The following is a 25,787-nucleotide window of genomic DNA, read 5'->3' as shown; positions in this document are numbered from 1 at the left end:
CAGCGTCAAGACAACGCTTCTCGAAGCTGGAATGTCAGAGACCAAGGAAACAAACGAAGCGTTAGGGCATAAAGAGCCTGTTAAACTACTCTGCTGAACATTATCTCCTCTGAGTTGTGGCGGTCGAACTACCCCGCAGCATACTGGTTTCCTCGACAGCTCGATGTACTGTTTTGGCCCAGGAAAGTGCCGATTTGAGTTCCGACAAAATGGTGGCGAAACACTTTCAGTGCATCTAGGTAACATTCCGCTTGTTCACCTCTTGGATAGGGAACCCTCAGGTTGAACATCTAGGATGCACCAGAACGAGGCTCTCTGAGGCGGCCACCGTGAGATAGATGGGTTCCTGTTTGATTTATTGAGGGGCGGCGTTCAGAACTTGTTGCCAACAAACTGGTTCGTCGAAATGAATCAGCTCCAGTCGGGGTCCGCACACCTGTGCTAGTACCTGCAACGAAGCTGAGGGCATCCACCAATCTGCTTCACACGCTTCCCTAGATGGCATGCATGGTTTTCTGCTGCATGCGTCTACAAGCGTTTTCAAGATACTCGGAAGTTCATACCTACTACTGCACCGGGGCGACTTAGATACCGAACACGCGGAACAGACAGCTGAGAACTGCTGTAGAGAAGTTGGTTCAAGCGCAAGTCGATCACGACCAACCACCTGCTAAGGGCCACTGAGTTTCACCAAAGACGTAACAAAAAGTTGCAGAGGTAGCACGTGCAACAGACCAGCAGGATTCCCTCATTTACTTCCAGCGTCCATATTTTTCTCCGCGAAGCGAAGCCCGACCCGCTGCGAGAACAGCATGAACTTCCGCACACAACGCCGCACACATTGTTGCTCAGTATCATCAAGGTCCTTTGCTCGGAACTGAGTAATGCACTCGTTGAAACAACGCTCCACCACCGAGTTGTATGTATCCATGGTATCCTTTATGTGTAAATGGTTCAACTCTTTCATCACTGCCGCCTGCTCTGCAGGCGACAAGTGCTGCAGATTCTGTCCACCGCTCATTATCGATGCCGGTGTTGAGCGCCTTCGTGTTTCTCCGCACGTTTGAGACAAGCTGGATGCAGATTTCAACTGACGACGGTCGCCAGGAGAGAAAAGGGGTGGCCGAAAACAAACTGTGGAAACCAATTCTGAACAGCTACGACGGCCCGACGACGTATCGCATGAGACTGTTGCACGTGCCGTGGTAGATTCGGGCGTCTTCCGCAGATCTAGGACGCAGTTCAAGAAAGCAGACAGAAGCGATTTGCAGTCAACGAAGCGCTCCAAGTGACGCTTGTCGTGGAGCGATCACGAGACACGAGAGACAACGGTACTCCTGTAACGAACCAGAAAAAGACCAAGCGACACATCCGTGGGAACAATGAGCAGCTACCACACGGGAACTGCTTCACAGCTCCCACAAAAAAACTCTTGTGCCTGCGAACACCCCAGTGACATCGTTAAAAATGGCATAAATCAACAAAACGGAAAGAACGCGCTCCTGTCTCCCAGATTTAGGCCCCGAGTCATGCGCTCTCACTCTGTGGCTTACGCCGGTATAACACGCGTGCATGCACTCGAGGCATTCATGCAGATCTCCCCGTCACTCCGCGAATCTTTTTGGACAACAGCATGCATGGCCATCACAACAGGGCCTGAAGAGTCGACACGTCTCACCTATTCTCAGCTGAGATCCCTGGAGAGACCCAAGGATGAAAGAGTCTTTCTTTTCTCTCTCTCTCCACGTCCCAGTTGTGTGGTGTGGCGGTAGTTGAAAACCCAGAAAATCAAGGAAAACACTGCGACTCCGGTGGTGTGTTTGGCGGGCAGCGTTGCCGCCTGTGCGCAAGAAAAACGTAAAGAGGTCGAGTCAATATACTGCATGCGGCAACAAGCGACGGGATGGGCCTTTCGTGATGTGGTTTGTTTTTCTCCTTCCCCTCGCATTGTCATAGTTTTCAGGCTGGGATTTAGGGCAACTTCTCGCCAATGGACGGGCGAGATGCCCGCCGGCGCAAGACGACTCATCGCCATACAGAGATCCCTTTTCGGCCGTGAAAAACTGAGAGAACCTGTCGCGCTTCTCTTTCCGAAAACGTGCAGGTTTCTCTCGCTCAACAGCGACTAGATCTCAGACTTGCATCAAGGCGGCAGAGAGAACGGCTGTGTCCTTGGCCGCGCCGTCGTCGCCCATAAATCGCGTCTCGCAAAAACCAAGAGGCGGTCCGTGCCAATCACCATTAGCCGGCCGACCAACCGCCTGGGCGCATGTGCGTTGATCATTTCTAGGTGTTGGGGTAGCCCTCAGCGAAACCTGTGGGGTTAGGCAGCTGTGGCGGCTGGAGGCTGAGCAAGTTTCCGTCCAGTGTCTGTGCGCCGCGCCGTTTTCCGCCACACCGGTGGCCGCCTCGTTTCCTGAGCAGCATTCACGCTCTAGATTCCGCCGGCTTCTCGCGGAAATCTGGAGACTTGCGGAGCGTGGGCGACGAGAACTGGCGACGGAAAGATCAGACTCCGTAACTGCACATTCGACAGCTTTAAAACGTTGCTACGGGGCCTGATCTTTCTTCCGCACAACGGCCGGGTTGCACTTCACTGGCGATCTCCGCTACGCTGGTTCTCCAGACCAGAAATATGGGGAACTCCGCGGGGGCGTACGCGCTCCGCAACGAACATGTTTCATCAGCCGTGTCGACGAACAGAGAGATTTCTGTCGACGACAACGCAGACCGTCGTCCGGGCAGAATTCATGCATCTTCGTTAGTCTCTCCTGCCGCCGGTGGCGGAAATAATGGTTCCAACGCATCATCGCTAGACCCCATAGCCGTGCCTCGTGTCGGTGTGGAGAACGAGGGCGTCGGCGCAGTAAATTCGGCGAGTTCCGCATCCAGGGAGACTCTCTCTCCATCTGGAGGCGACGCCCAAGCGCAAGGCGTCAGTACAGCTCCATCAGGAGCACCGCCACAGGGGACTCAGATTCTAGACCCATCTGCGGAGACCTGTGCAGTGCGGGAGAAAGCTACACAGACGCTGCCGCCGATGCATCCCCCCATTCATTTCTGCGCGGAGACAAACGATCCACAAGATCCGTGCAATGCCCAGTGGCTGTTGGTGAGTTCGAACCCGGGGCTGTCCTTTCCTCGTTGATGGCTGTGCAGGTGTGAGGCGTACCGGTAAGAATAGGTAGAGTAAATACTAACATAGGAGCAGTTTTCGGGGGGCGTTCCTTGCGAGGAAGCAACCTTTTTCTCATGACGAATGGAAGTGTTCATCATCTGGGCGATCGTTTACGGACGCTGACACTATACGAGGTCTGTGAATCGACATTCGCTGATCTATTTTCTGTTCTTTGCAGTTGTGGACGTACGCAGCGTATGCGTCGCCGCGTCCAAACGCGGAAGAGCAGCGACATCTGCGTGTGTTTTTCGAAGAATTCCCAGATCAGTGCACGTTCGGCCCCGCTGCAAGGTGTTACAGCGAGGCTGTCAAGACGTTTGCCCCGAGGTAAGCCACGTAGGTCAGCTCTACGCGAGGATTGAGCGGTAAACCCTGACAAGAGAGCAAATACCCTTCGGTCACACTTTGGAGCTCCTGCCACCAAGGCACAGGAGGCTGCCTCAGTCTGCGTACACTGGAGTCTCGCCACAGAAATTGTTTTCACCCGTTCATCTACGAGGCACGTGTGTCATTCCGCCCGGAGCTTGCCACTGTGTCGACCCGTGGGCGGTCAACGCGTCGACCCGGAAAGCCTGGCAGCGCACAACACAACGTGTGCTCTTGTCTTCCTCGGTTTCTCCTTTTTTTCGGCAGGGTAGAAAGCCGACGGGACTTGCTGTTGTGGCTGTGCTTGGTGGAGAACCAGTGTCGGTTGAAGCTGGACGTGCCCGCGAGACCTTGCAGGTATGCCTTCGTTACGGGGGTAGAAAAACGTTGCCTTCGGGGGTTAAATACGCTGAACAGTACGTTGCGGATGCGTTTCGTATGCTAATGCACGCCGTTGCCTTCGGCGGTAAAAATTCTGCACAGTACGTTGCCGATGTGTTCCATATGCAAATGTACACTCGATCACGCATGCGGTAGTCCCTCACAGCTCAGCAAGATGAAACCCGCACCAGCCGACTTGAATTGTCTTGAAACCGCATGGCGATCGCAATGGCCGTAGCAGAGAGAGGAATGCTGCTCTTTTGTCAACTCATTTAAAGGGGCCCAGGCGCCCTCGAGCAACAGCGTGGTAACAGACGGTTGTCAGTCGCCGAGCACTGGGCCAGAAAGGCCGCCTCTTGCAGGAGGCAGCGTGCCGCATTAGCAAAAGCTCAAAAAGCTCGCCTGTCGAGCATTCACGGACTCTCGCCCTCAAGCGAGTAAGAGTGTAATTGTGAGGGGGGGGGGGCGGGTTTAGACCTCACCCAACACTCTGTGACGCGTCGCCGCGATTGTTTCTCTATGGTGGATCTCGGCTTCAGGTACAGCGAACTCGTGCGCCGATGGAGATATGAAGATGGTTACCTCTGAAGACTCCTGCTTGTTCACCTCCTAAGAGGCTGCGTGTTGCGGGAGTGAATGTTATTTATCAGAGTCCCATCCTCGTCGCCGCCTCTGACAAAAAACACGACGAAAACGCAAATACTGCCCGATCCGTTTTTGCTGCTTTTCCTCGCACGAGCGTTGTCAGCTCATGTCCTCTCGGACGTCATATCTTAGTGGTGAAAAAACTTTTCATCTTCTTGTGTTTCGCGGATGCTGTTAAATTCTGTTCTTCATAAAACTGACAAAAGCACGCAACACATGTCTGTGCTGTGGATGACCGCAGTGTTCGTGGATATGACCAACGGGGTAGGTTTGGGAACTGCCAGCGCCGGAGAGCACACTGTTTGACGGATTTCCAACTAGGCCGGTGATGCGTCGGTGCGTCGCGGCTGCTGATCATTGACCGAAATTGAGAATGCCAGTGTATAGAGTGAATTCAACCGTTCGGACTTGCGGGCCGTGTGGAGTGTGTTGAGACTGCAGTCGGCCTGCTTGGTCTGCTGGCCCAGTACCGTAGTGAGGGGAGAGAAACTGCCCGTCGTAGCAAAACGGTTTGTAGTACTTTGGCGTGTACTTTGCCTCGGGCGGGCGGGTGCTAACTGGGAATGCTCTGCACGATGCGCTTCCGTGATGACGTACTAAATTTTGGTCGTGCACGGATCGATAGACGAGGGATGCTCGGCGGCTACCGAGCTCTATCAGGAGTTAATGCGTCTTAGCTGCTGTCAGCCTCGAATGACCCAGGATAGGGTAACTGTGGACGTTACCCCTGATCACAAGTTTCTGCAGTTCCTCCTACATAAATGGGTAGTTGAAGGGTGCACAGAACGAGCAAACATAGAGCATATTGAATGAAATATATATGTATATGCGTACGCGCATATGTTTGGGGAGTGAACGCCGCAAGCTAAGTAGTGTTGGGCACGGCAGCAGATTATGCGTAGAATAGCTGGGGAAGTACCCAGCGAGAAGCCGTCTAAGCGCGGAGGGCGCTGGACTGCGTCCCTGTCACGGTTGTGTTGCACTTGGGCATCCTCCGTTAAAACACTTCCGCGTGTAAACGCACCTCCGCCATCGTCACCCATGTGTTGAAAGCCACCTGTATGTGTCAAACTCCTGCCGTTCCCCCCGAGAAATGTATGTGCTTTTCTGCTATCGCACCACACATTACAAAACTTGCGTCGATCGCCCCGTCAGCCAAGAAATATGCAATGGGTAAATACTTTGTCTTCTTGCGCTCTCGAAGAAAGCTGCAGTTCAGTGATGAGGCAGCCGCGCAACTGAGACTTATCTAACGCCCACACCCTGTCACAAGTCCCGCTAAAACGGGACCTTTGCCGCGGAGGCCAGCGCCAAAAGGCTGGCGATGCCTCGACAAACCCGCAACGAGGTGAAGGGGAAAACAAACTACTTTCCTCCCTTACGTTCACGGGGGTCAAGAAGTGCACTGCTGCGTCTGCTCTGTTCCTGCCGATGACCTGAGTAGCTTCAGACTTGCCCGTGCCGACAGCCGGAGCACCAAAGTTTACCAAGAAAGCATTTAGGACACAGACACCCTCTCTCTTCAAAGAGACTTCTTCTATTTTAAAGTTTTAGATACGTGACTGTGGCGGCCTGGTTCCTGCAGGGGAAGGCGCTTGCGAATTGAGTCTTCTGGAACGCGCTGCGTTCGGCCTTCCACATGTGTATGCCAGAGGCGCAGCCTTCCGCGAATTTCGACGAGCGTGGCTTGGAAGCTGCCTACATATCCCAAAGAATGCAGTTGCTTTCCGCGATTGTTTCTGCAACTCGTGTTCAGCTCTGTGTGGCGTGTGGGGGTCCGCGTGATGCCCCCCGCCGCTCGAGAACACGTGTTTCCGGCCCGAAATGTATTTTTAAAAATGGAATTCGAAAGAGGCCTTCGGTACGTCCCGTCTTACGATTCAGTTAGGCCATGGGACTAGCAAGAACTTGCAACGGCCTCAAGGCATCCCTGAGGCGATTACTCTTTAGCTCGCCCGTCACCGTACAAACATTCTCACTGAACAATACCAACGCGGAGCGCGCAGAACCATGCTTTACACGAAGCTACAGTTCACACAGGGAGAGCAAAATCGCCGTAGAATTGAAAACCGCCCCCTCGATTACCTGGCTGAACACTGGTGGGACAAAGCACGGATCGTCGGACGAGAAAGACTTCCCTCGGTTCCCCACGAAGAATGCTTCCAGTTCTCGTTCCAGTTTCCTCAGTGAGCAACCCTAGTACCGATATTCCTGCGCGAGTCCGACAGAAGACGAGTGACCTGAGAGGCCATGTGCATTGAGCAATCGCCATCTTCGTCGAATCTGTAAAAAAATGGACTCACCGGCGTGCCGCCGACCGCTCCGGCGGGTACCCTCAGGAGACTCCAGCAGACTTCATTTCGCGTTCACTTCTCAGCCTGGTTCGCGATTTCCTGCGTTGCTGACCCTGGAAAAAACCAGCTACGAGCGTCCCGCATTGTAAACCTTCCGAAGGAGTTGCGCTTTCCACGACAGGCTCGTCAGCCACCGCCCATTGAGCGGCAGAGGCGGCTGAACCCCTTCCGAAAGGGGCATGTGAGGAGACTCCCGGGGCCTCGCAACAGACGCACTGGATTTGTTCGTCCGCTCGCCAAAGGAAAATCCCTGTTTCAGTTCAGCATTACTATCTGTATCAGACGTGGATGTTCTCTTGTCAAAATCCGATTTCACGCAAGTCATCGCGCCTGAACTCGCAGGCGTGCTCCTCGCTGTCCCCCCCACTGAGGCTTTCTCTTCCTGGGTCTTCTCTTCGGCGCCTCCCTCGCAGGAATTTCCAAGGAGAAGTCGTCGCCAGTCTCGAGTTGGGACAACGTTGCAGCACGCCTCCGCGTACTCCTTATTGCTGACAGAGGCTCCTGCACAGTCCGCGTCACTCGACGCGTCCGCCGCACTCGCTGGACAAGATCTGATGGTCTTGCCGCCTTCCTCCACCAGCTGGTAGCTCACGCGGCCCACTCGCGGCCCTACCACGGGCGAAAGAGCAGAAAGATCTGAACGGTCACCGCAGACTGAGGCCGACGCCGCTCCGCCCCCCCCGCCGCGCTGCCCGACTGCTCCTGCATGCTTGCACGCCTCTGGACTGAGCGACTCCTGACCGCCCGCGCATCTGCTTGAAACGTCGTCTTGCCTGCTTCTGCCGAGCTCGGCCGCGGAACCCGACACCGACCCCCCGGCTCCTCGACTCTGAACTGAGCAATTCCCGCCGTGGGGACTCGAGGCTCGTCGCCACGAAGCCGGCAGCGGCGTGCTCGTGGCAGGCTGCGAAGCCAACGAACGAGCGATCGCCAGCAGTGGGAGTGGCGGGGAAAGGACACCTTCGTCGTCTCCAGCTTCGGTTCCAAAGGCGGCGACCTGCCGCTGGAGTCCCTGTAGACGTGACGGCGAAACGCGACACGCAGGTGAGCCGTCTGAAAGAAGTCGCGCGGCAGCAGGTGCGGGCGGCTTCGGACCTCTCGAGCACGACGCGCCCGCTCCTCCTCCCGCGCCGCTCCAGGCCTGCTGGGTGTTGCTTTGCACCGGCTGCAAACGGGCCGGATGATGCCCGCCCCGCGGTGGACAAACGCTCACTGTCGGGCTGTCGGAACTGCCTGGGGGCTGGCCAAAACGCATTGCTTTATCAGCGGTGCCGCCGCCTCCGGAGGCTGAGACGGGCCGTTCAACGGTCTCCGCTGCGCCGGAAACCCGCACTCCAGATTCCGCCTCGGACGCGCTGCCTTCACTGACCACCCCAGACCTGACCGCTTCCACGCTCTCATCTGTCCGCCGTCGCGCTCCTCTGGAAGACGAGAGTGCCACAGGGCTGCGACCGTTTCCTGACGCGTGCGCCTTCTCTGCTTCTCCCTTCCCACGACCTGCCATGTCCATTTCAGCCGCCACCGACTCACCCGACCCGCGGGGCCCATGCGCCCTCTTGCCGAAAGGAGCGGCGGCGCCCTGACTCGCCCGGGACTGCGTCACATCACTGTCCGCACGCGTCGCACTCGGCTGCGACACTCCGGCGAGTTCCGAACCTCCGCGAGGAACAGCCACTGGGGAACTCGCCTGGCCCTCTCTGCCGGGTTCTTGCGCGGGGCTCTTCCCGGCTACGCCAGCTCCGAAGCTTCCACCGCGCCCGGTGTTCCCGCGTTTGCCCGCAGTTTGTCGCCCAGGCGCCGTCGCACCCCCCGCCGCGCCTTTCAATCCAGCTTCTGCCCTCCCTAGAGACTCTTTCGCGTGCGAAGAAGCAAGGCTGTCTCTGCCTCCCTTCTCTCCCGATCCTGCGAGTCCCCCCTCACCTTTACTTCCCCCAACGTCTGCCCCCGCCGCCGCTGAGGGGGACGCGCTCCGGCTTCGACTTGCCGCCGACCCGCCTTCTTCTGCAGCTTTCTTCCGTGAATCACCAGGTGGACACGGACCCGACCGTGTGTCTTTGCCGAGAGGCGAAGGCCCGCGGCGATTGGAAGCCTCGAAAGTGGATCCCGGGACGCGACTGTCCAGACCGACTGCGCCCTCCACGGGCAGATCCCGAACGCAACTGCCTCTCTCCGCCCCCGCCGAGCCCTCCACTTCCCACGGATTCTTCTCGTGGAACGCTTGCGCCGCGACCCCGTCACCCACACGGCCGCCCACAGCGGCTAGCCCCCCCGCCTGGCCGTCCTTCTCTTGCTTCACGCTGCCTGTTCTCGGACCGTTGCCTGCGCGCTCGTGTTTTTCCCCCTTGACAAGAACGCGGCAGCCCCCCGGTCTCAGCCCCTCGGCCTCACCTCCGTGAAGGTCTGAGGCAGCGCGCAAGTGGCTCGCGTCTCCGGTCCCCGCGATACTCCCTGGTGCGCCCTTGGTGGATGTCACCAGGCTTCTCCCTGAGCCGTTGGAGCCGTGCGGCTTGCGTCGCATGTCATCCGTCGACGCCTTCTTCTCAGCTTTCGCTCCTCCGCCAGTGCTGCTGTCCACACCCGTCGGGTTTCCTGCTCGGGAGGTCGAGTCGTCCCAACTGTCTGCGCCGCTCTTCTCATCGGACACGCTGCCAGAACTGGGCCGCTGATGCGGCGGCGCGGACTTTCCAGAGCCGGAAGCCCATCCGGAGGCGGACGCCCCTGACCCGGCAGTCCCCGAGCTCGACAAACGCGCGTTGGGCGGCTTCTTCGGTCCCTCGCCGCCCTGGTGCTGCGACACTGCCGACGCGCTCGCTCCCTTCTTGTCACTTTTTGACGCAGACACCGAAACGCCTGACGCGTCGCCCCGGCGCGGGACATCCGTCGCACCTCCAGAACCTCCGCTGCCAAAGCTCGCTTGGCGCTTCCGCGGCTGGGCAGCCACGGCCAGTCGCTTGCCACGAGAGTTCGCGAGGGACCCGCCCCCTGCGGCGTCGCTCCGCGACAGACCGTCTTTGGAACGGCTGATTTTACTTCGAGGAGCTCCACCCTCGCCTTCACTGCTGTCGCTGCTCCCACTGCTGCTACTGCTGCTGCTACCGCTGCTACCGCTGCTACTGCTACTGCTGCTGTCTTCCTCGTCGTCCCTGGCCGACGCGACTGGCACCGCTGCGCGCGGCTTCTTCTTGCTCGCCTCGCCTCCGTTTCCGCGTCCGGCCCATCCCCAGTCAGACTCCCCTCTGAACCCCGAGCGAGACGGAGGCGCTGCGCTCCCACTCCCCGACACAGGGGGGTGGCTGTGGCCCTTTGACGGGGCCGCGCCGCTCGCGTGGGGCAGAGGAGACGGCTTCGTGCTCGTGGAGCTGCTTGTGGCGTCTTTGGACGCCTGACGCGGACCCGCACTTGACTCGCTCTTCCCCGCGGTCTTTGCCGCCGCCCCCCGGCAGGCGTCTGCGGCCGGGCCACCAGGCTGGTATCGACTAACAGGCTTCTCCGCCTTTCGCTGCGAGTCCGACCCGCCAGCGCCGCTGGTGGGCAGTGCGCGCGACGGACCACCGCTGCAGCCGGGGCCCGACGTCTGAAAGGCGGCGACCGGTTCACTCGCTGCTCCACCTTTGCCCACGGCGGGTCGCTTGTTGGACGCCCGCGGAGGCGACGTAGGCGGCCCCTCGTCGTCGGTTGAATCGATAACGCGGCTGTGTTTTCGTTTCGTGCCCGCGCCGCCAGACCCTCGGCTGGCACTGCCTGCACCCGAACTCTGAGACGCCGGCTGCTGAGGAGGGCCAGGAGACGCTGCCTGGCTGGTCCTCTCGACTTGCGTGTCTTGGCTGTCCGTGGAACCCTCGCTGCGGCCGGTTCCTCCAGACGCTTTGCTCGAGGCACCGCCCGAGCCGTCGCCGCGGTGAGGCCCGCCCTTCTTGGACTGTTTCTCCGAGCTGCCGCCGCTCGCGGAACTCGTCCCAGTCGCGCCGGACGACGAACTGGACGGCGTGCCGCTTTGCTTCTGACGCTCTTCGTTCGCGAGTCTGGCAAACATCTCTTCGTAGTACTTTATCTTCCGCAGCTCGCGCGCACTCAACTCGCTGTCGAAGCCGCCCAAGTCCTTCTTCGCCGATGAGGAATTCCCTCCATGGGAACTGTCGTTCCCGTGCTTGTGGCTCTGACTGCCCGAACTGTTCTTCGGATTGCCTTGGCCAGTTGAACCCTGACTCCCCGACGCGGTTTTGCTCGAGTGGCTAGTACCGTTCTTCCACGAGGGCCCGGAGCCGCCCGTGCCTTTGCTGGAAGAGCCATGTTTGCCCCCACTCGACCCCTTTGAGTTCCCCTTCTGAAGCGCCTCTCCGCTGCCGGCCTTCTTGCCAGAAGACGGGCTGCTGGGTCCCATCGCACTCCCCGCCGTGGTCGCGGAAGCGCCCGGCGATCCGCTGCTTTTGCCATCTGTCCTGACTGCGCTTCCGGACACGGCGCTGCCATCGCTTGACGTCGATGCAGACGAAGAAAGAGTGGACGATCTGGAGGAGGAAGATCCTTCTCGAGTGGCAGTCAAGTTCCGTGTAGTTCCCTGTGCAGAGGCCGCAGAGGGACGGTCGGCGCTACCCACAGGTCCGGAATCTGCCATGCCGCCAACCACGGCCGCTGGAGGACTCAGCACCGTGGCTGCCGCCTTGTGTGTCTTCCCCGATTGCTCGACAGAAGAATGAAGGGCAACAGTTGCGCGCACACCCTCGCGCCCGACCGTGTTTGGAGGGTCACACAGCTGTCCTCGGCTCCGGCCGTCAGCGAGCGCGTTTGGCCTGGAAAGGAGGCCCCCGTCGCGTGGAGAATCAAACGCACTGAAAAATGTACGCGAGTGTGACTGTTTGGCCCGTCTTTTTCAAAAGGGAAAAACCAACCAAGAGAGGCGACCCGGCTCCGACACCGCGCCGGCAATCGTGGGAGTTACCAGTGCGCTCCACGGAACCCTTCAATCGAATCTAAAACGCTCGTCCGAGTCTCTGTTCCGGCGAGAATTGCGATGAACCTGAATCACTTCATCTCTTGAGAGTCACATGCCTTGTTAGAAAGAAGCGAGAGACGGAAAAACACGAGGTGGGGGGGAAACGAGCGGGTCGCAGACGACGGCAAAACACCGTTACTGTAGAATATCGTCAAAGTCCGTTGCGCGCAAAAATTGTGGGTCCGCATTCCACATATATTTCGGCCAAACAAGCAAGAAGAAAAACAGAAGTGCGAACAGAAGTTAGTGAGGGAAAAACTAAAAGACGACGGGGCACAATCATCAATGTCCGGCGAAGGTGACATCAGCCCAGGCCCCGCTAGACAACTCGGTGTTTTCCACACCGAAAGGCGGGGAATCTGAAGGGGGAAAGACGCTACTGAAAAGAGGGGAAAATACTACAAAGATACTAAATGCAGGGCTCCTTCTTCTAACCGAGAATAGCGGTTCATGAGACGTTGTCGAGGCCGCTGAGATGTATCACAGCTCTGAAACCATCCTTGTGTTGTCACAGTCCCGAGAGCACACGTTTTCGCTCTGAATTTCTGTCACGAAGATATATGAGGAGCCGACATCAGCATCAGGTTTCCAGCTGAATTTCGATAGCAGAAGGAGGTATGCTGTCCTCGCAGATGTTGCGAGACCGCACGCGTTGCCTTCGCATTGTTTAAGGAGCGATGCAGCCCCGGGAGCATCAGATGCCAAAAAATGTGCGAAGGGGGGGGGGTGGGAGAGAGGGGAAAGAAGGGGATGTGTGATGAGTGCTGACACAGGCAAGGCCACCAACCTCTAAAGGGACGGCAACCTAGCGGTCATTCTGACCGCTGGAAGATGAAAAATCCGTTTTCCGTTTGACTTCAGAGAGGATCGCTGTTCCGGTGTAACGAGCGAAGCGATCTTGGCTCCTGCATGTTGTTTCGGTTTCTTCTTTTCCTACGCATCGTCGTCCGTGTGTGTCACGGCGTAGGTTACCCACCTCTTGTGTCACTTTAGGATTAAGCCATTTGCGGAGTTTGTGGGGACGATGACGACTTCTTTGGGGCAGCGCGTTGCAACTGCAGGGTTCGGTTCACTCGGTATTGCCCAATACCAGGGTGTATCGTCATGGTGCGATGTCCTCGTAGTAAGGAATGAAAAGTGCGCTTTTTCGATGACAGGATGGTAGAGCCATACACCGTAATGCTGCAAATCGATCCTTCACTAAGAAGGCATACACACAAAAGTTGATTTGAGCACCATCATGTTCTTCCTGCTCCGGACAATCTCTGCATCTATGCAAGCCTTGAGACGAGTAGGGAAGGGCTGAAAATATCCGGCCTGTAGGTGTGCTGGGTTAAACCACAAACAAACCAACGCCGAGATCGAGGAGAGAGGCGCCTCAGAAGAGCAGCCTCTAGGTTCGTGTGCGGCCCAACCGCCAGGTGACTTCCACCTTACCGCCCACACAATATTCCTGGGTTTATACAAACTACCTTTTTATGGGGAGTATATACTACGAGTTGGACTACTGGTTTAGATCTTGAATGTCTTTGTTTGATGAATGCTAAATCTGGAGTTTATCTCCGATTATCCACACTGCTTCGACAAAACGTGGATATAATAGTTTTCTCTCGCTGTTAATACGAGTGATAACAGTAATCCATATATTTGCATGCTACAACTGCCTCTTTCGTATTCTTGTGTATTTTAATTCACATGACTCGAGGACTGTATATCCAGTGCTCTGCCTTGGGCATTGAAACTGACGTACTTTCTATCTCTAAATTATATAACGGTCGTAAGGTACGTATGCTAGAAAATACCATTCTGGTACGTATTTATGTCATCCCTTATTAACCTAGGTTTATTAGTTGCTCTGCTCCTAAGTACGCAGTGAGCTAACTAGATACAAGGAACTCAAGGTAGTTTGTATAGACTACCATTTTCTGGGGAGTATATACTACGAGTTGGACTACTGTATAAGTTTGAGTAATTGCAAAGGTACATATTACTGGTATACATTTCAGTCATGCCATTGTTGGTGCTATCTTGGGATTCTTTAATCACAGTATTTATAGCTCTACAGCAAACATAAAGAACTTGGTTGTCTGAATAGCTCGCCATGAGATCTATACAGCGGCTCGATCGTCCTGCTTGGTGTGCAACTTCTGTGGCAGCGATTCCAGGCAAGTGGAACGTAGCCGTAGGGCGCTTGCGTGCTTCCGCGAACGACGCCTCTCAAATGATGTCGCTCGGACCCGTTGTGCGAGGTAACTTTGCAGTCTCACCATTGTACAGAGGATTAGCGGCCACAACACTCGACCAGTGGATCTCATAGGTGTTTAAAGGGACTACCCTTCTAATCTAACAGCTGTCGACACGGTCGGAATGCAACGTGGTATAGACACGTTCGTGGAGCTGAGGTCGAGTACGTCGTCGATGCCTCTTGTCGGCTCAAAGATGGATCAACTTTCTGTGCGTCACAGCTTTGTGGCAGCAGCAGGTGCATATGCGGAAGAGTCGGAGCAGTTGAGGCAACTTATCCATATCTCCTGTTGTTGGTCAGCAAGAAGAGGCTCACGTCTCCCTTGAGGAACATCGCCCTTTTACTGTCCGTGCGGGTCTTCCTCGATGAGCCTGAGAAGGCTGGGGGCCAAAGGCGAAAGTTTGGGTCCATAGCGGACACCACAGAGGTTGCCCAGTCAGTCATGTTGAGTCGCGTCCACCCAGCGGGAAGAAACGCAAGGACTGCGGACGGTGCTGGACTAGAGCGTTCTGTGCTGTTGCCGTATTCTCGGTGGCCATCCGTGGCGGTAAAACGGAAGCAGCGGAGCCGTTTAAAATGCCTAGTGGCATCTTTCGCTACTAAAACGGCAGCTGTCCGGATTCGTCTGAGGGTGTAGAAACGCATTAACGGAAAATTTCACACTTAATGCAAAATGCGCGTCTCGGCACCTGATCACATGCATATTATCACCAGCAAACACTGTCACCTGATGAGCACGCAATTACATACTTACCCAGCGCGAGACATTCTGTCTCCCTACTGATCCCACCACTCTAGCCTCCTGAAAGTTGGGTGACACGCAAAAGACTGTGCTCTGCCTAAATTCTCACTACTGCAGTTAAGATTTACGTGTGTGGTCCTTGCCCAGCACGGCTACGAGGGAATAAGACAACGCCCGCCACAGCTGTCGCTTTGCCGGACTGTCGGTGACACGCTGTATGGGTCACATCTGACGGGTCTCTGTACTGAAGGATGCGAACTTTGTCTCTCCCGTATTCATCCGTGCGCCAATAGTACTGCAAATTTCAGCTCTGCCGAACTTCACGCAACGGGGACGGGAACTGTCGACTCGATGCCGGCGCGCAGAACCTTCTAACGGCCACGAGTCATCTTCGAGTGTTCCAGTGTCACGAGTAAGGCGTCAGGTGCTACTCATCACTAGATTAGACAGTTCCATCAGTTAAACGCAGACAGAATTAGGAGAATTGGTTGCCGGTGGTTAGTGCGTGACAGCGTCAGGAACCTTGCTGAGTAAAAAACAGTGCGGAACCCGCAGAGACCCGTCCACACGGTCCCCTACTGGCAGGCGTGATGGAATTCTTCCCTGCTGGTTGCTGAAAGTGCCATAGATCTTCCACCGCAGCACACGTGCGTATTTAGAGGTAAATTCGTGTTACACAAAGTTCCATAAGAGAGAAAGGTGATTCGGGACTAAAACTGAAGGCAGAACTCGACCTTGACGGCAGCTCTACTGGCAAGTTGCGCGGGTCAATGTGCTCGCTCGCCACGACGCCCCGAAACAAGACGAGACCGTCACGTAACGCAAGGGGGTATTTTTTTACGTGGAACCCAGTTGCCGGCAACAAACACTGGAACTTCCATCATTGTGGTCCTCACTGCATTTTAAAATTATTCGCAGAAAGTACGACACGCGCTGATGCAATAGAAGTCACGGCCGCTTTTGCGATGGAACACCACTTCTATGAGTGCACCGCGAACCGACGGACAGCTAGCAGCGGACCGGCCGACAGAGCAAATTTCCGTTGACGCGAACGTGGCAGCAATGCTGTCTCGTGACGAAAGGCTGTTGCTGTCTGCATAGACAAACTGTTCTCGAGCATGCGCCTCTCAAGTTGCTGGCAATTCCCCGGAAAGGCGTGTCAAGAATGAGTGTGTGGTCCCTTGAAAGCTGATCCATCCGACGCTCCGTTGCTAGTAAATCGCGGTGCAGCGGCTCATGCCTTTGCGCATGGTCACCGCAGTCTGAGCTGTGTTCGCACAGACCTGAGCCCGGTGATTGCCTGTCTGAAAATAGCGTGTTTCATGTTTCCTCGGGCGCAAGCTTTTCTCACTCAAGCAGGAGCGATGGCGGATTCTCGGCTGCCTTCACCACTGTATCCGGCAACCCATCATTCCCGTGTTGGTGGGCCGTATTCGCCGACGCATCAGGGGTATGCGGCGAGCGGCCGGCCTCCCACTACGCCAGAAAGCACCGTCATTCACCGCATTTCTTCATCAACGGACCGTGTATCATCTCATTCGGCCTCTTTCCCGAGTCATGTGCTAGCTGTAACGCATCCGGGGGAAGAGAGCTTGGGGAGAGGGGCGGAGCTGGGCTACCACGCTCCTCCATCTCGTTACTCTCCAACGCGGTCTGCGTATTCCTCATCGGTCCATTACACTAGCCAAGGCACCTCAGCGGCTTACGTCGGAGGTGTAGTCCCACAGACAACACCTGCCACGCAACATGCATACTCTGCGGAAGAGTGTGGTGAAGGAGGACCACACAGTTCCTCACCTCAGGCTCGATCCTATTATTTTGAAACGTATTCGTCCGACGCACCTCAGATTCAACTGCCCCAGGCATCAGTGCCTCGGCCACGTTACCAACGGGAAGCGGTGGAGTCAGCATCTGTACGGCAATCTGTTGAATATTTAAACCCTCGTAGCGCGGAGAGCGGCTCGACGTTTGCGCGACCACAGCGACAGGCACCTGTAGACTCGTCTCCACATGCAGGGAATGCGCATACGATGTACTCGCTCAATCAATCTCATGCCACAGGCAGAGGGACGCCCCACTCTGGAGGCGGCGAATCCGAATGGAAAGGAGCACAAAATTTGAGCTCTCCTAGTTGTCGTCCTCCCGCCGGCGTTCAAACTGACCGTCGCGAAGGTGTACAAACTTCACGAGCCGAACACAGGAACGGGCATGGCAAACAGGAGCATGAAGTACTCGGGGGCCATCGACAGTCTGCTGCTCTCCTCCCCGTTTTCGTGAAAGATGGCGAGATGATCGACCATGGGAAGCGGTTTGGAGGCGAGCAGCCGGAGGTGTCTAGACAGTGTCATCAACGCGGGAGTCCGCACAACTCGTTCTGGTCCGGTAAGCGTGCCGCTGATCAAAGTGAAGTGAATTCTTGGATCCTTGGACTGGCCGTGACACCGATATCAGCCGCACGCACACACTGTGCGGCGCCTAATGTATCGGCTTCGAAACCAACTCTACCCGGCAGAAAACCACAAGAGGACGGAGGGGCCCGTTTTCTTCCTGTCCCGCGACGTGGAGGACAAAGCCTGGCAGCGCAGTCGTCTAAAGTAGTGTGGGGAGTCCGAGTGGCTGCTGTTGTTCCGGGGGACCTCACGAACATCAGTAAGAAAATCGGCCGATGCTAGCGTGTGGTGTGGCTGTCAGACGACGAGGACGAATCGACGTGCCTCTCCCGGCTCAAGCAGCCCCGGCCAACAGACCTAGAAGGTTGGCGCGACCTGGCACGACAAGTGAGGCATCCAGCAAAACTGGGAAGCGGACCGCAGCGACGTTTGTTCGGCCTTGTGAAACGTGTCCACCCTCGGCATCCGAGAACCGCTGGATTACTGGCAGGCTAGAATTACTGTATGCTATCGACGATTCTCGAGTTCCGAACTGTCCATTCAAGGCACTTTGCTCACGAAAAACAGATCCGCAAAATGAAAAACGTACCCGTCCCTCCTGGTGGGGTTCGTCCATGCAAAGGGGGACACACGACTGGGTATTGGACCCTTTCTACCTCCACTAAACACACACATCGGATACTCTCCTGTGCAGGTTTACTGGGGTGCCATGTACATGCACCCTTCTGCAGAAAAGGAATTAGGTCGCTTCTCTTCATATGTCGGTGTGCCTGTAATACTGCATAAATAGGTGGGATGCGTCTTGAAGGTCAAGAGCAGTTCCGTATACACTGGGCCCAGGAGATGAACTGCTTCCGTTGATGAGCCTTTTGTAGGTTCAGAATATTTGGTCATTTCTCTGCACGTGCGCTACCCTCGTCAGGCTGGTGTCGAGAACAAAATGCTTCGCTGTCGAATTCGAGACTGTGAAAAGCAGATTTTCACTCTCCAGCAACAGGTCGACAGAGAAGTAAGTCGATGAGTCCTGAGACGGTGGACAGGCCGAGAGCGGGAAGTTTGTGGGGAGCAAGCCAGAGGTTAGACCCGCAGACGATGGTAAGTTTGTGCGTCCCCACATGAGGCGGCATGTCGCGTTCTCTGCTGGATGGCACAGCAACCTTCGTTTTTGCCTGGCACAAAGATGCGAAGCCACACAGGCTAGCGTCAACCGTAACTCTGCGGGTGTATCTCGATCGCTTCGTTCTCCGTTCCCTGCAGACAGCCCGCGCGGCGGCGCAGGCCAAAAATCAACTGACGATGGAAGCTGATCTCCGAACAGCGAGGGACGAGTTGCTTCGGCTACGGTGGGTGAAAGGCTTGAAACAGCGTTTTGCGCGATCCTCAACCACTTCATCACTCATCGTGGGGTCCAATCAGATGCGCTCTGAACGCGGCCGGATCGGTCGCATTTGCGAACTCGTTCCTTCTTGCACATGCAGTGTGCCGCAGCTCGAGGATGGCTAGTGAGAGCCCCGACCAGAGACAGCCAAAGGCGCGACGTTACCGACGGAGCGGAGGCTTTGCCGTCTCATGGTTGACACCGGTTCGCTGTCGCGAAGGGCTTTCTGTTTCGATACCTGCCAAAGTTGGGGAGTTTGGGCATGAAAACGCTATCGGTAGGCCTCTTTTGACCGTGTTTATCAGGCACACCATTAGGATGAACCAAAGAGGAGCGGAGTTGACTCGTGGAGCAGTGATTGGCGGAGGCGCTGGAGACTGCAGCCGCGAGGTGTTTTTGTTGCGAGAGGCGCTGGCCGAAGCCGCAGTAAGTTTGCCTCCTGGTTCCTTGTGCAATGCCGAGTTCTTCTTTCCCAGGGGCGAATGCAAAAATGCACCAGTGGGAAGTGGCTGTGGGAGCCTTTGACGCCGCAGCGTGGGAGGCTCGGTAGGAGCTGTGTCAGCTGTCTCGCCACCGTTACATAAGAGTTGCTCCTCGGTTGACTGACGACCTTCAGTTCGTGGTCCTTGGGTGCTCTCTTCAGCTGTTGAAGCCGTCTCGTATGTGTCAATGCCTGACATCTGGAGCTTGCGGAGCGTGGGTCAGTTGGCTTGTCGTTAACTCCACACCTGATCAGAGAAGCAGGAAAGTCGTGGGAAGGACAGAGGACACTGGGTCCTCGAAGCTTTTGCATCAAAACCTACACTGCTCGGATTTGTATGTCCACGCTGCTTCGGATACCACCATGAAAAGCTCGACTTGTGTGATTTTCCCGGTGGCTTCCCCACTTGGCATTACGTCGTTGAGGACGTGCTATCGATATGCCGCCCCTTGCGGAACGCCGTTGAGGCGAAAGGTACCGCATGAAGAAGTTGCCTCTGAATGACGTGCACATGTGTCGTGTTCAGGAGTATCATATGCAACTACTGCAACAAAACGACAGTCTCCGCGTTCAAGTGGAATGGCTCCGCCGTAGCGACGCGCCGGAGGCCTCGACGCGTAGCAAGGTGAGTTACATGTGTTTTTGTCATGTTTGAGGCCTTGGTGCCCGAGCGGCACAGTGCCGTCACGCAGGCAGACGTTCTGAGAAGAGGGTCGGGTAGAATGGCAGCGGGAGAGGTTCGCGTCGGAATCGCGCGGTTGTCGTGGGTACGCACCACCTCAACGGGAGAGTGGCAACAAAAACGGCTGTACCCGTGTGTCGCCTGTGTTTCTGTTAGGACGCCGACAAAACGCGCTTGGACGCGCACCTGGGAGACCACGAACGCCGTGAGCTGGAGCAGTTACGAGATCTTTTTTACCGGCTTCAGAGTGCTGCGGAAGACAACGCAGGACATCTCGATGCAGTTAAAGTAAGCACGTAACCCTACGGGGGTCGGCTTCAGTTCTGGTTTCTACGACGGCCATCCCGAAGGCGCATACCGCGGAAAACTGACTCATCTTCTGGATTAGGACTGACACGACTTGTCTACTGGCGCATGCGTGGTTCGATACACACGTGCCGATGTGTTGAAGCACAGCTTCTGTAGCGAGGGGATCTTTCCACGCTGTAAATGTCACACTTTAATGATTTTAATGACTTCGCGGCAGTGTTGTCTCGAGAGAGATGGGTGCAAAGAGAGAAGAAAACTGCGCAGTTGACTGGCTGCCAGCAAGTATTTCTGCACCAAAAAAAGAGGCTGGTTGCCTTTGCTGAAACACGGCGGTGTCCAGGCTTTCGCACGCAGGGCTTCCTGGCTACCCGTTGCAGGCGCCAGTGTGTCTGCTCTCGACCATTTCTCCGCCACCGAATGAAGCAATTCTAAAGCGACGAGGCTCCCCTCGTGTGTGTCCTTGCGTTTAGCTCGGGGCTTGGGCTGGCGAGGAGGACGGTGGCCGCGCAGGCGATCGATCTCGTATTCATCCGTCGGCAGGTCGGCGACGAGCAGGGAGTGTCTCGGATAATGCGTGTGGCCACAGTGCAGGCGTCGACTCGAGCAGTCGCGTCTTTATGGAACGGTCCACAAGCGGGGACACGGCCCCGCTGGGAGCCGTCTTGCTGTCAAAACGCGGGGTCTCCGAGGAAAACTGCAGTTCGTTACCCTCCGGATCGCCCACTGGTTTCTTCAAGGACACGGACGTTTCACCTGCAAAGTCCGGGCCGGACCGCGTGCCACGCGAGTCCGTCAAACGGGAGGATGCCCAGGAACCCATCAAACGACTGGACCAGAGAATCCGAGAGTACCAGAGCAAGGCGCCAGGAGCAACAGCCGCAACCGGGGAGCCTTCGCCTCGGCTTTGCGCAAGTCGCGATCGATGTGTCTCAGACAAGTAACGCTGCGATGCTGTAGTCCCCGAGCGGCGCATACAGAGAGTGATCGTGTGACTTGAAGAGGGCGGGGCGCGCCTGGGATGCCAGTTGGAAGTTCTCTTCCGTTTGTAAGAGCACAAGCTGCGTAAAATAGGAATAAGGGTTTTCGCCGAATCGTACACAGGTCAAAAAAGATCTTCGGCGCAGAAAAAGCGCGACGCACGGCAGATCGTGTCGCTCTGTGTCACAGGCTGTGCTTGCCGCTGAGTGGTGCTTTGCACGCTGGCCGGCCGACTTTTTTGCCGTCAGAGACTGAGTTCCGCACTTTATTTTTCCTCTTGTAAGGCATGCCGCCTTAAAAAACATCTCGCGACATTCTTGAACCTAGATGGCCTCGCAGAGGTGCGATCAACTGTGAAAGAGAGGGCCATGTTTGTTTCTAGGGGCACGACAAGCGCATGTCGTGAGCAGGAGAAGGTCGCATTCGCAACTGAGGGGGAAAGTGACTGAGAGAGAGAGAAAAGGTAGTCAAAATTTGGACGCGGGGGCTCTCAAACGTGAGTCAGTCTCACTCTCGGGTCGGAAAACAACAACGGATGAGGCAGAATCGTGCCTTACCCATTTTATGGTTTTGTGGAGGACCTCTGTTCCGCCGACAAACGCCTGGGCTATAGCGCCTTTCTTCAGTGAAAGCTGACTACGAACATGAAAAAGAGCGCACTCCCACATGCTGTCTCTTGATTCGAAAAACGCTTCTGGACGCCTCACGATCAGGACTTCCTGAAATGCACGGTGTACAGAATCTGTTAGCGATGCTACCTCTCGTATACAGCTCCCGATTGCAAACACCTCTGACATGGATGTGGAGGCGCACGTCTGCACGAAACAAATGCACGTGTTGACCCCACAAAATCAAGAGCTAGACCCACAAAAAAGTTCACGCACTGAACCTGTCCAGTTGCAGAAATGTCCGCCCTCTAACCGTGATATGAACACTGCGCGGACATGCTCAGAGAACTCCCTAACCCACACACAGAGACACCGATGCCTGCCCTGCACGCAAGGAATGCAAAGCGGTGCGGTCAGTTTTCATGCACGCGTCACAGGCTGGACTCCAGGAAAAGATCCGTTAGGTCGCCCCGCGAGATGTGAGCTTCGCGTATTCCAGAAACTCGCGCAGGGTTATCTTTTGCGCCTCACTGTGGCAACGGTCGGTGACACGTCAGAACACTGCGCGGCCCCAGCAGTGTTCTCACGTGTCACCGGCGTCTTTTTTCCGCATTCCTAGTGGCATCGTCTCGGCGTGTCAGAAAATGCTGCGATCGAGGAGAGGCATTCCCACGGGCCAAAGAACCTTGAAAAGTCTCCGTATATACGTGTAGGCACGAAAAGATACGGAACAGCTCGCATCTCGAGCTGTTTTGCGAACTGACGACTGGAAACGGAACCTCCGCGAGGATACATAAAATTACCAACAACAGTCTGTATGTTCGGAACGAACTTCCATTTCCTCTCGGTCAGTGTTACGCTCTCCGCGTCCCTGCCCGTTATCACTTGTTCCCAATACTCCACATGTGCATACATATGTGCAGCTCGCCCATGGATGGGCCTGCGTTGTCAGAGTTTGCTGTCAAAGGTTCCGAATCCGCCTCCGGAACCTGGGATCCAGTTTCGTCCTTTGAGTCACATGATGGAGCTATTTCCTGGTTAGAAGACTCTCTCGATGGTACACCTTTCCTCAGTGAATAGGGTCCGGTAGGGATATTTCTCCGCCGAGCTAGCGGTCCTCCGCGGGAGGGCCCCACCCGACGGGCACTTGCCCGTGCGCATGTCCCTTGGCTATTCTGGCGCCTTCGCTGAGGACCAAAGGGACACTGTTCGGTTTCGTCAATTGTAGCGGCAAGAGCTGAAAGAAGCGGGTTGCGACGGAACGCCTCAGGAGACGGCACAGAGGTCATGAACAAAGGGTGCTCTGCCCAGTTGTCAACTGGGTTTGAGGGACGCGTATCTTTGGCCCGACACTCGCCGATGCTGGTGTCCTGGACTCCCTCCCCAGGCTTACGCCTGTCCATGACTTACCACGGCAGAAGCGTCGGATCCTTCGCGCCGGGAAATCTGTGCAGCCCGAGCCAAATCTGTCGCGAAAGGAAGCAGATTTGAAGCGGGCCCGACGAATGGCTCCGAAGGCAACGCGAGGGCAGGAAGGCAGACAGCAAAGACGCCGCAGCTACCGAGATTGTGGACAGAGCCCCTCAGAAAGATGTTCGAAAAGACACTTTCCGTGGCGTTTTGATCGTGCAGCCACAACGCATGATAGCCCCAGTTTGTTCCACTATATGCACAATCACAGTGCCGCTCCGTTCTGAGACAAACGGTTGACAAAAGTCACCCACGAACCTAGCACCGCAGCATTTGAGGCAGTACGGGAGCAGCACGAAGGTGAAAGTCTTCGGCAAATGATACGAAATAGTGGCGAGAGTATATTTAATGAGATGTCGCTCTCTAGGTCAAGGCCGTCGAGCGTGCATGCGACCAGCGAGGCCGTTACAGTCACGCAAAGTTGCGGTTCCCTGATTTTTATTGTTTCGAGCATGCCAAGTACACGACGCACGGCTCTCAGCCTAACGGGGAGAACTAACAAAATCCGAAAACCAGCGTGGCCTGACTGACACATGGTCCGCCGTTGTCACCAAGACGTGAATCCATGTGCAACGAAAGAGCAAGGTGTCCGCTTCATGTGATGGTAGAAAAGCTTCCCAAGCTGCTGTCGTGTGTTCCGAAGATGACCACGCGTGAGCAAGCATCAACGAAGCTTGTAGATTCTCAGCGGCCACGTTCCTTGGCTGGCATGGTGTGTGTGTTACAAGGCCAATTACCATTGTGGCAGGCAGTGCGTCCACCACACTAGTGTGACAGGACACAAAGTTGCACTGATTTGAGCAGACAACCGGTAGATGTTCCTGTCCAGAACCTCAACAGAGCACGAGACCAAGAAAAGTGTCTTACCGGCTTGGCTGGTCGGCATCTCCTTCTACCTGATGGCAATCCAAAAATCGGGCTGGTCGAAGACTATGTTGGTTTCTGAGTCACGTGATACCATGTTCTTCGCGAGTGCACAGGCGGACAGGGGGTAGCACCGGCGGGGGGGTTCACCTGCACGTGTCACAACCCTGTGAAGGGTTCATGAGAGCTGAGCGCAGGATGATAAGGTCAGCAAGGCTGTCCCCTGTTCGATTTTTTTTCCAAGGGAACAAAAGGCGTATTGTCTTTGGTCTTTCAGTGTGGCATGCGAGGTGGTATAGTCGTATCGGGAACCCGTCGGTTTGGAAGAGCTGTTCTCGTAGTCAGTGGCGAACCACCTCCGAGAACCTCCCGTGTCCTGGAAAGCCTTAACTCTTCATTTGTAGAGTCGCAACCCTTTCCGCACGTTCCCCAGTTGTGAAGGTAACGAAATCATTAGGGTCACCCATATTCAGCACTGAAGGAGTGGATAACCTGTACTCTACCCCTGGATTTTAGTTCCATCCTTGAATGTTGCGTCTACCGCTGCTGGCAATCTCAGTTGGTTCATTAGCTATTCGTTTCACATGATAAGTTGCTTCTCCAACTCAAAACTGCTGCGCAATTTGACAAGACATCTACAGATCAAGATGCTGACAGAGATCGAAGCAAAGCGAAACATACAGGACCATCTTCGCCATCTCCTGCAGTGGATGCGTGTGCGCGCCCATAACACGACAGCGCCGTTTTCTTTAGGCACTTTCTGGCAAAGGACTTTTGGGAGACAAGCAGAAGTCGGACAGGCTGTATTCATCTACGGTTTGGAAAGCCGCCGGTCGTGGCCGCAAGGATGGAGGTATGGTACGAATCAGTGTGATTACGCCCGACAGCGTATCTTGATTTGTTCATATTAGAGCGGTCGAGGTGCTGACTGCATGCATAGAGCTGTTAAAGAGTCATTATGGGCACGATGTATGCCCATTGTGGGCAATAACGAAAGCAGTGAGGATCTCCTAGGAAATATCTCGTACGGCCCCCGTAACCTGTATATGTGCCTTCGTTTCGGTAGGTAACACTGGCTGCTCGTAACTGGTAGTGACATGAAGGCGCTGTTGATTTTTTTTTGTCCAGCTTAAAGCTAAAGCAAGAAACCTTTCGGATTCTCTCTTCTACACCATACTCGCTGCCTCTTGGCGAGATTTCCACATCTTCGCCGTCGTCGCTTCCGGCATGCTCCGGTGCTGGGCAGTTGTTGTCCTTCGACCGGTTCTGCTACGGACTTCTCAACTTTGTCCCGTACAACGAACCGGCTTTTCGCCATCCCGCCCAAACAAGCAGAGTAGCCTGCGAGCTTGTCGCTAACGACCTAGCCCTATCCATCGTAAACAGAGAGGAAGAACTTCGCTGTATTGTAGATTTTCTCGCAACCGGGTTTGTCTCCCTAGAGGAACTACAGATCCTTACCTCTGATGCATATGGGCTAGACGATCTGCATCGAGCCGCCGATAAAATCTTGTCTCTCCTCCAAGTAAGAGATAAACGCGAGTTCATCCCTTCTGAGCTCTCTGCTGCAACCTCCTAAATTCTCACCCTGCAGCTACTCCTCTACCGAGATGTTTGACGCTAGCAAATGCACAAGGTGCTTCTGAAGTAGATCTAAATGCTAGAGTGATACCTGTAATTATTTTGAGTACAAAGGGAGACTCAAATACTGACCCCTCCACTG

At 55.6% G+C, this 25,787-nt stretch overlaps 4 protein-coding genes across 4 annotated transcripts; 2 read left to right on the top strand and 2 right to left on the bottom strand.

Annotated features, from left to right (window-relative positions):
- Nucleotides 1-748: 748 nt before the first annotated feature.
- On the bottom strand, nt 749-1,021 carry NCLIV_032760 (putative tim10/DDP zinc finger domain-containing protein; the record flags this gene model as incomplete). The annotated part of the gene is made up of 1 exon (XM_003883472.1): nt 749-1,021. The coding sequence occupies one exon, from the start codon at nt 1,019-1,021 to the stop codon at nt 749-751; it is 273 nt and encodes a 90-aa protein (XP_003883521.1).
- A 1,614-nt stretch (nt 1,022-2,635) lies between these two features.
- Nucleotides 2,636-4,513, top strand: NCLIV_032750 (putative erv1 / Alr family domain-containing protein; the record flags this gene model as incomplete). Its single annotated transcript, XM_003883471.1, has 4 exons — nt 2,636-3,112; nt 3,357-3,505; nt 3,812-3,901; nt 4,465-4,513. The coding sequence occupies 4 exons, from the start codon at nt 2,636-2,638 to the stop codon at nt 4,511-4,513; spliced, it is 765 nt and encodes a 254-aa protein (XP_003883520.1).
- Nucleotides 4,514-6,991: 2,478 nt separating this feature from the next.
- Nucleotides 6,992-11,539, bottom strand: NCLIV_032740 (conserved hypothetical protein; the record flags this gene model as incomplete). Its single annotated transcript, XM_003883470.1, has 1 exon — nt 6,992-11,539. One exon carries the CDS (start codon nt 11,537-11,539, stop codon nt 6,992-6,994), a length of 4,548 nt encoding a protein of 1,515 aa, XP_003883519.1.
- Nucleotides 11,540-17,192: 5,653 nt separating this feature from the next.
- On the top strand, nt 17,193-21,085 carry NCLIV_032730 (conserved hypothetical protein; the record flags this gene model as incomplete). Its single annotated transcript, XM_003883469.1, has 8 exons — nt 17,193-17,286; nt 17,596-17,681; nt 18,217-18,303; nt 18,552-18,637; nt 18,978-19,098; nt 19,680-19,778; nt 19,992-20,123; nt 20,615-21,085. 8 exons carry the CDS (start codon nt 17,193-17,195, stop codon nt 21,083-21,085), a joined length of 1,176 nt encoding a protein of 391 aa, XP_003883518.1.
- Between the last annotated feature and the right edge of the window lie 4,702 nt (nt 21,086-25,787).

Source organism: Neospora caninum, chromosome VIII, assembly GCF_000208865.1.
Source record: "Neospora caninum Liverpool complete genome, chromosome VIII".
In the NCBI taxonomy this organism is placed as follows: Eukaryota; Apicomplexa; class Conoidasida; order Eucoccidiorida; family Sarcocystidae; genus Neospora; species Neospora caninum.
The sequence above is the reverse complement of the archived record's forward strand: the minus strand, read 5'-3'. Positions and strand labels throughout refer to the sequence as shown.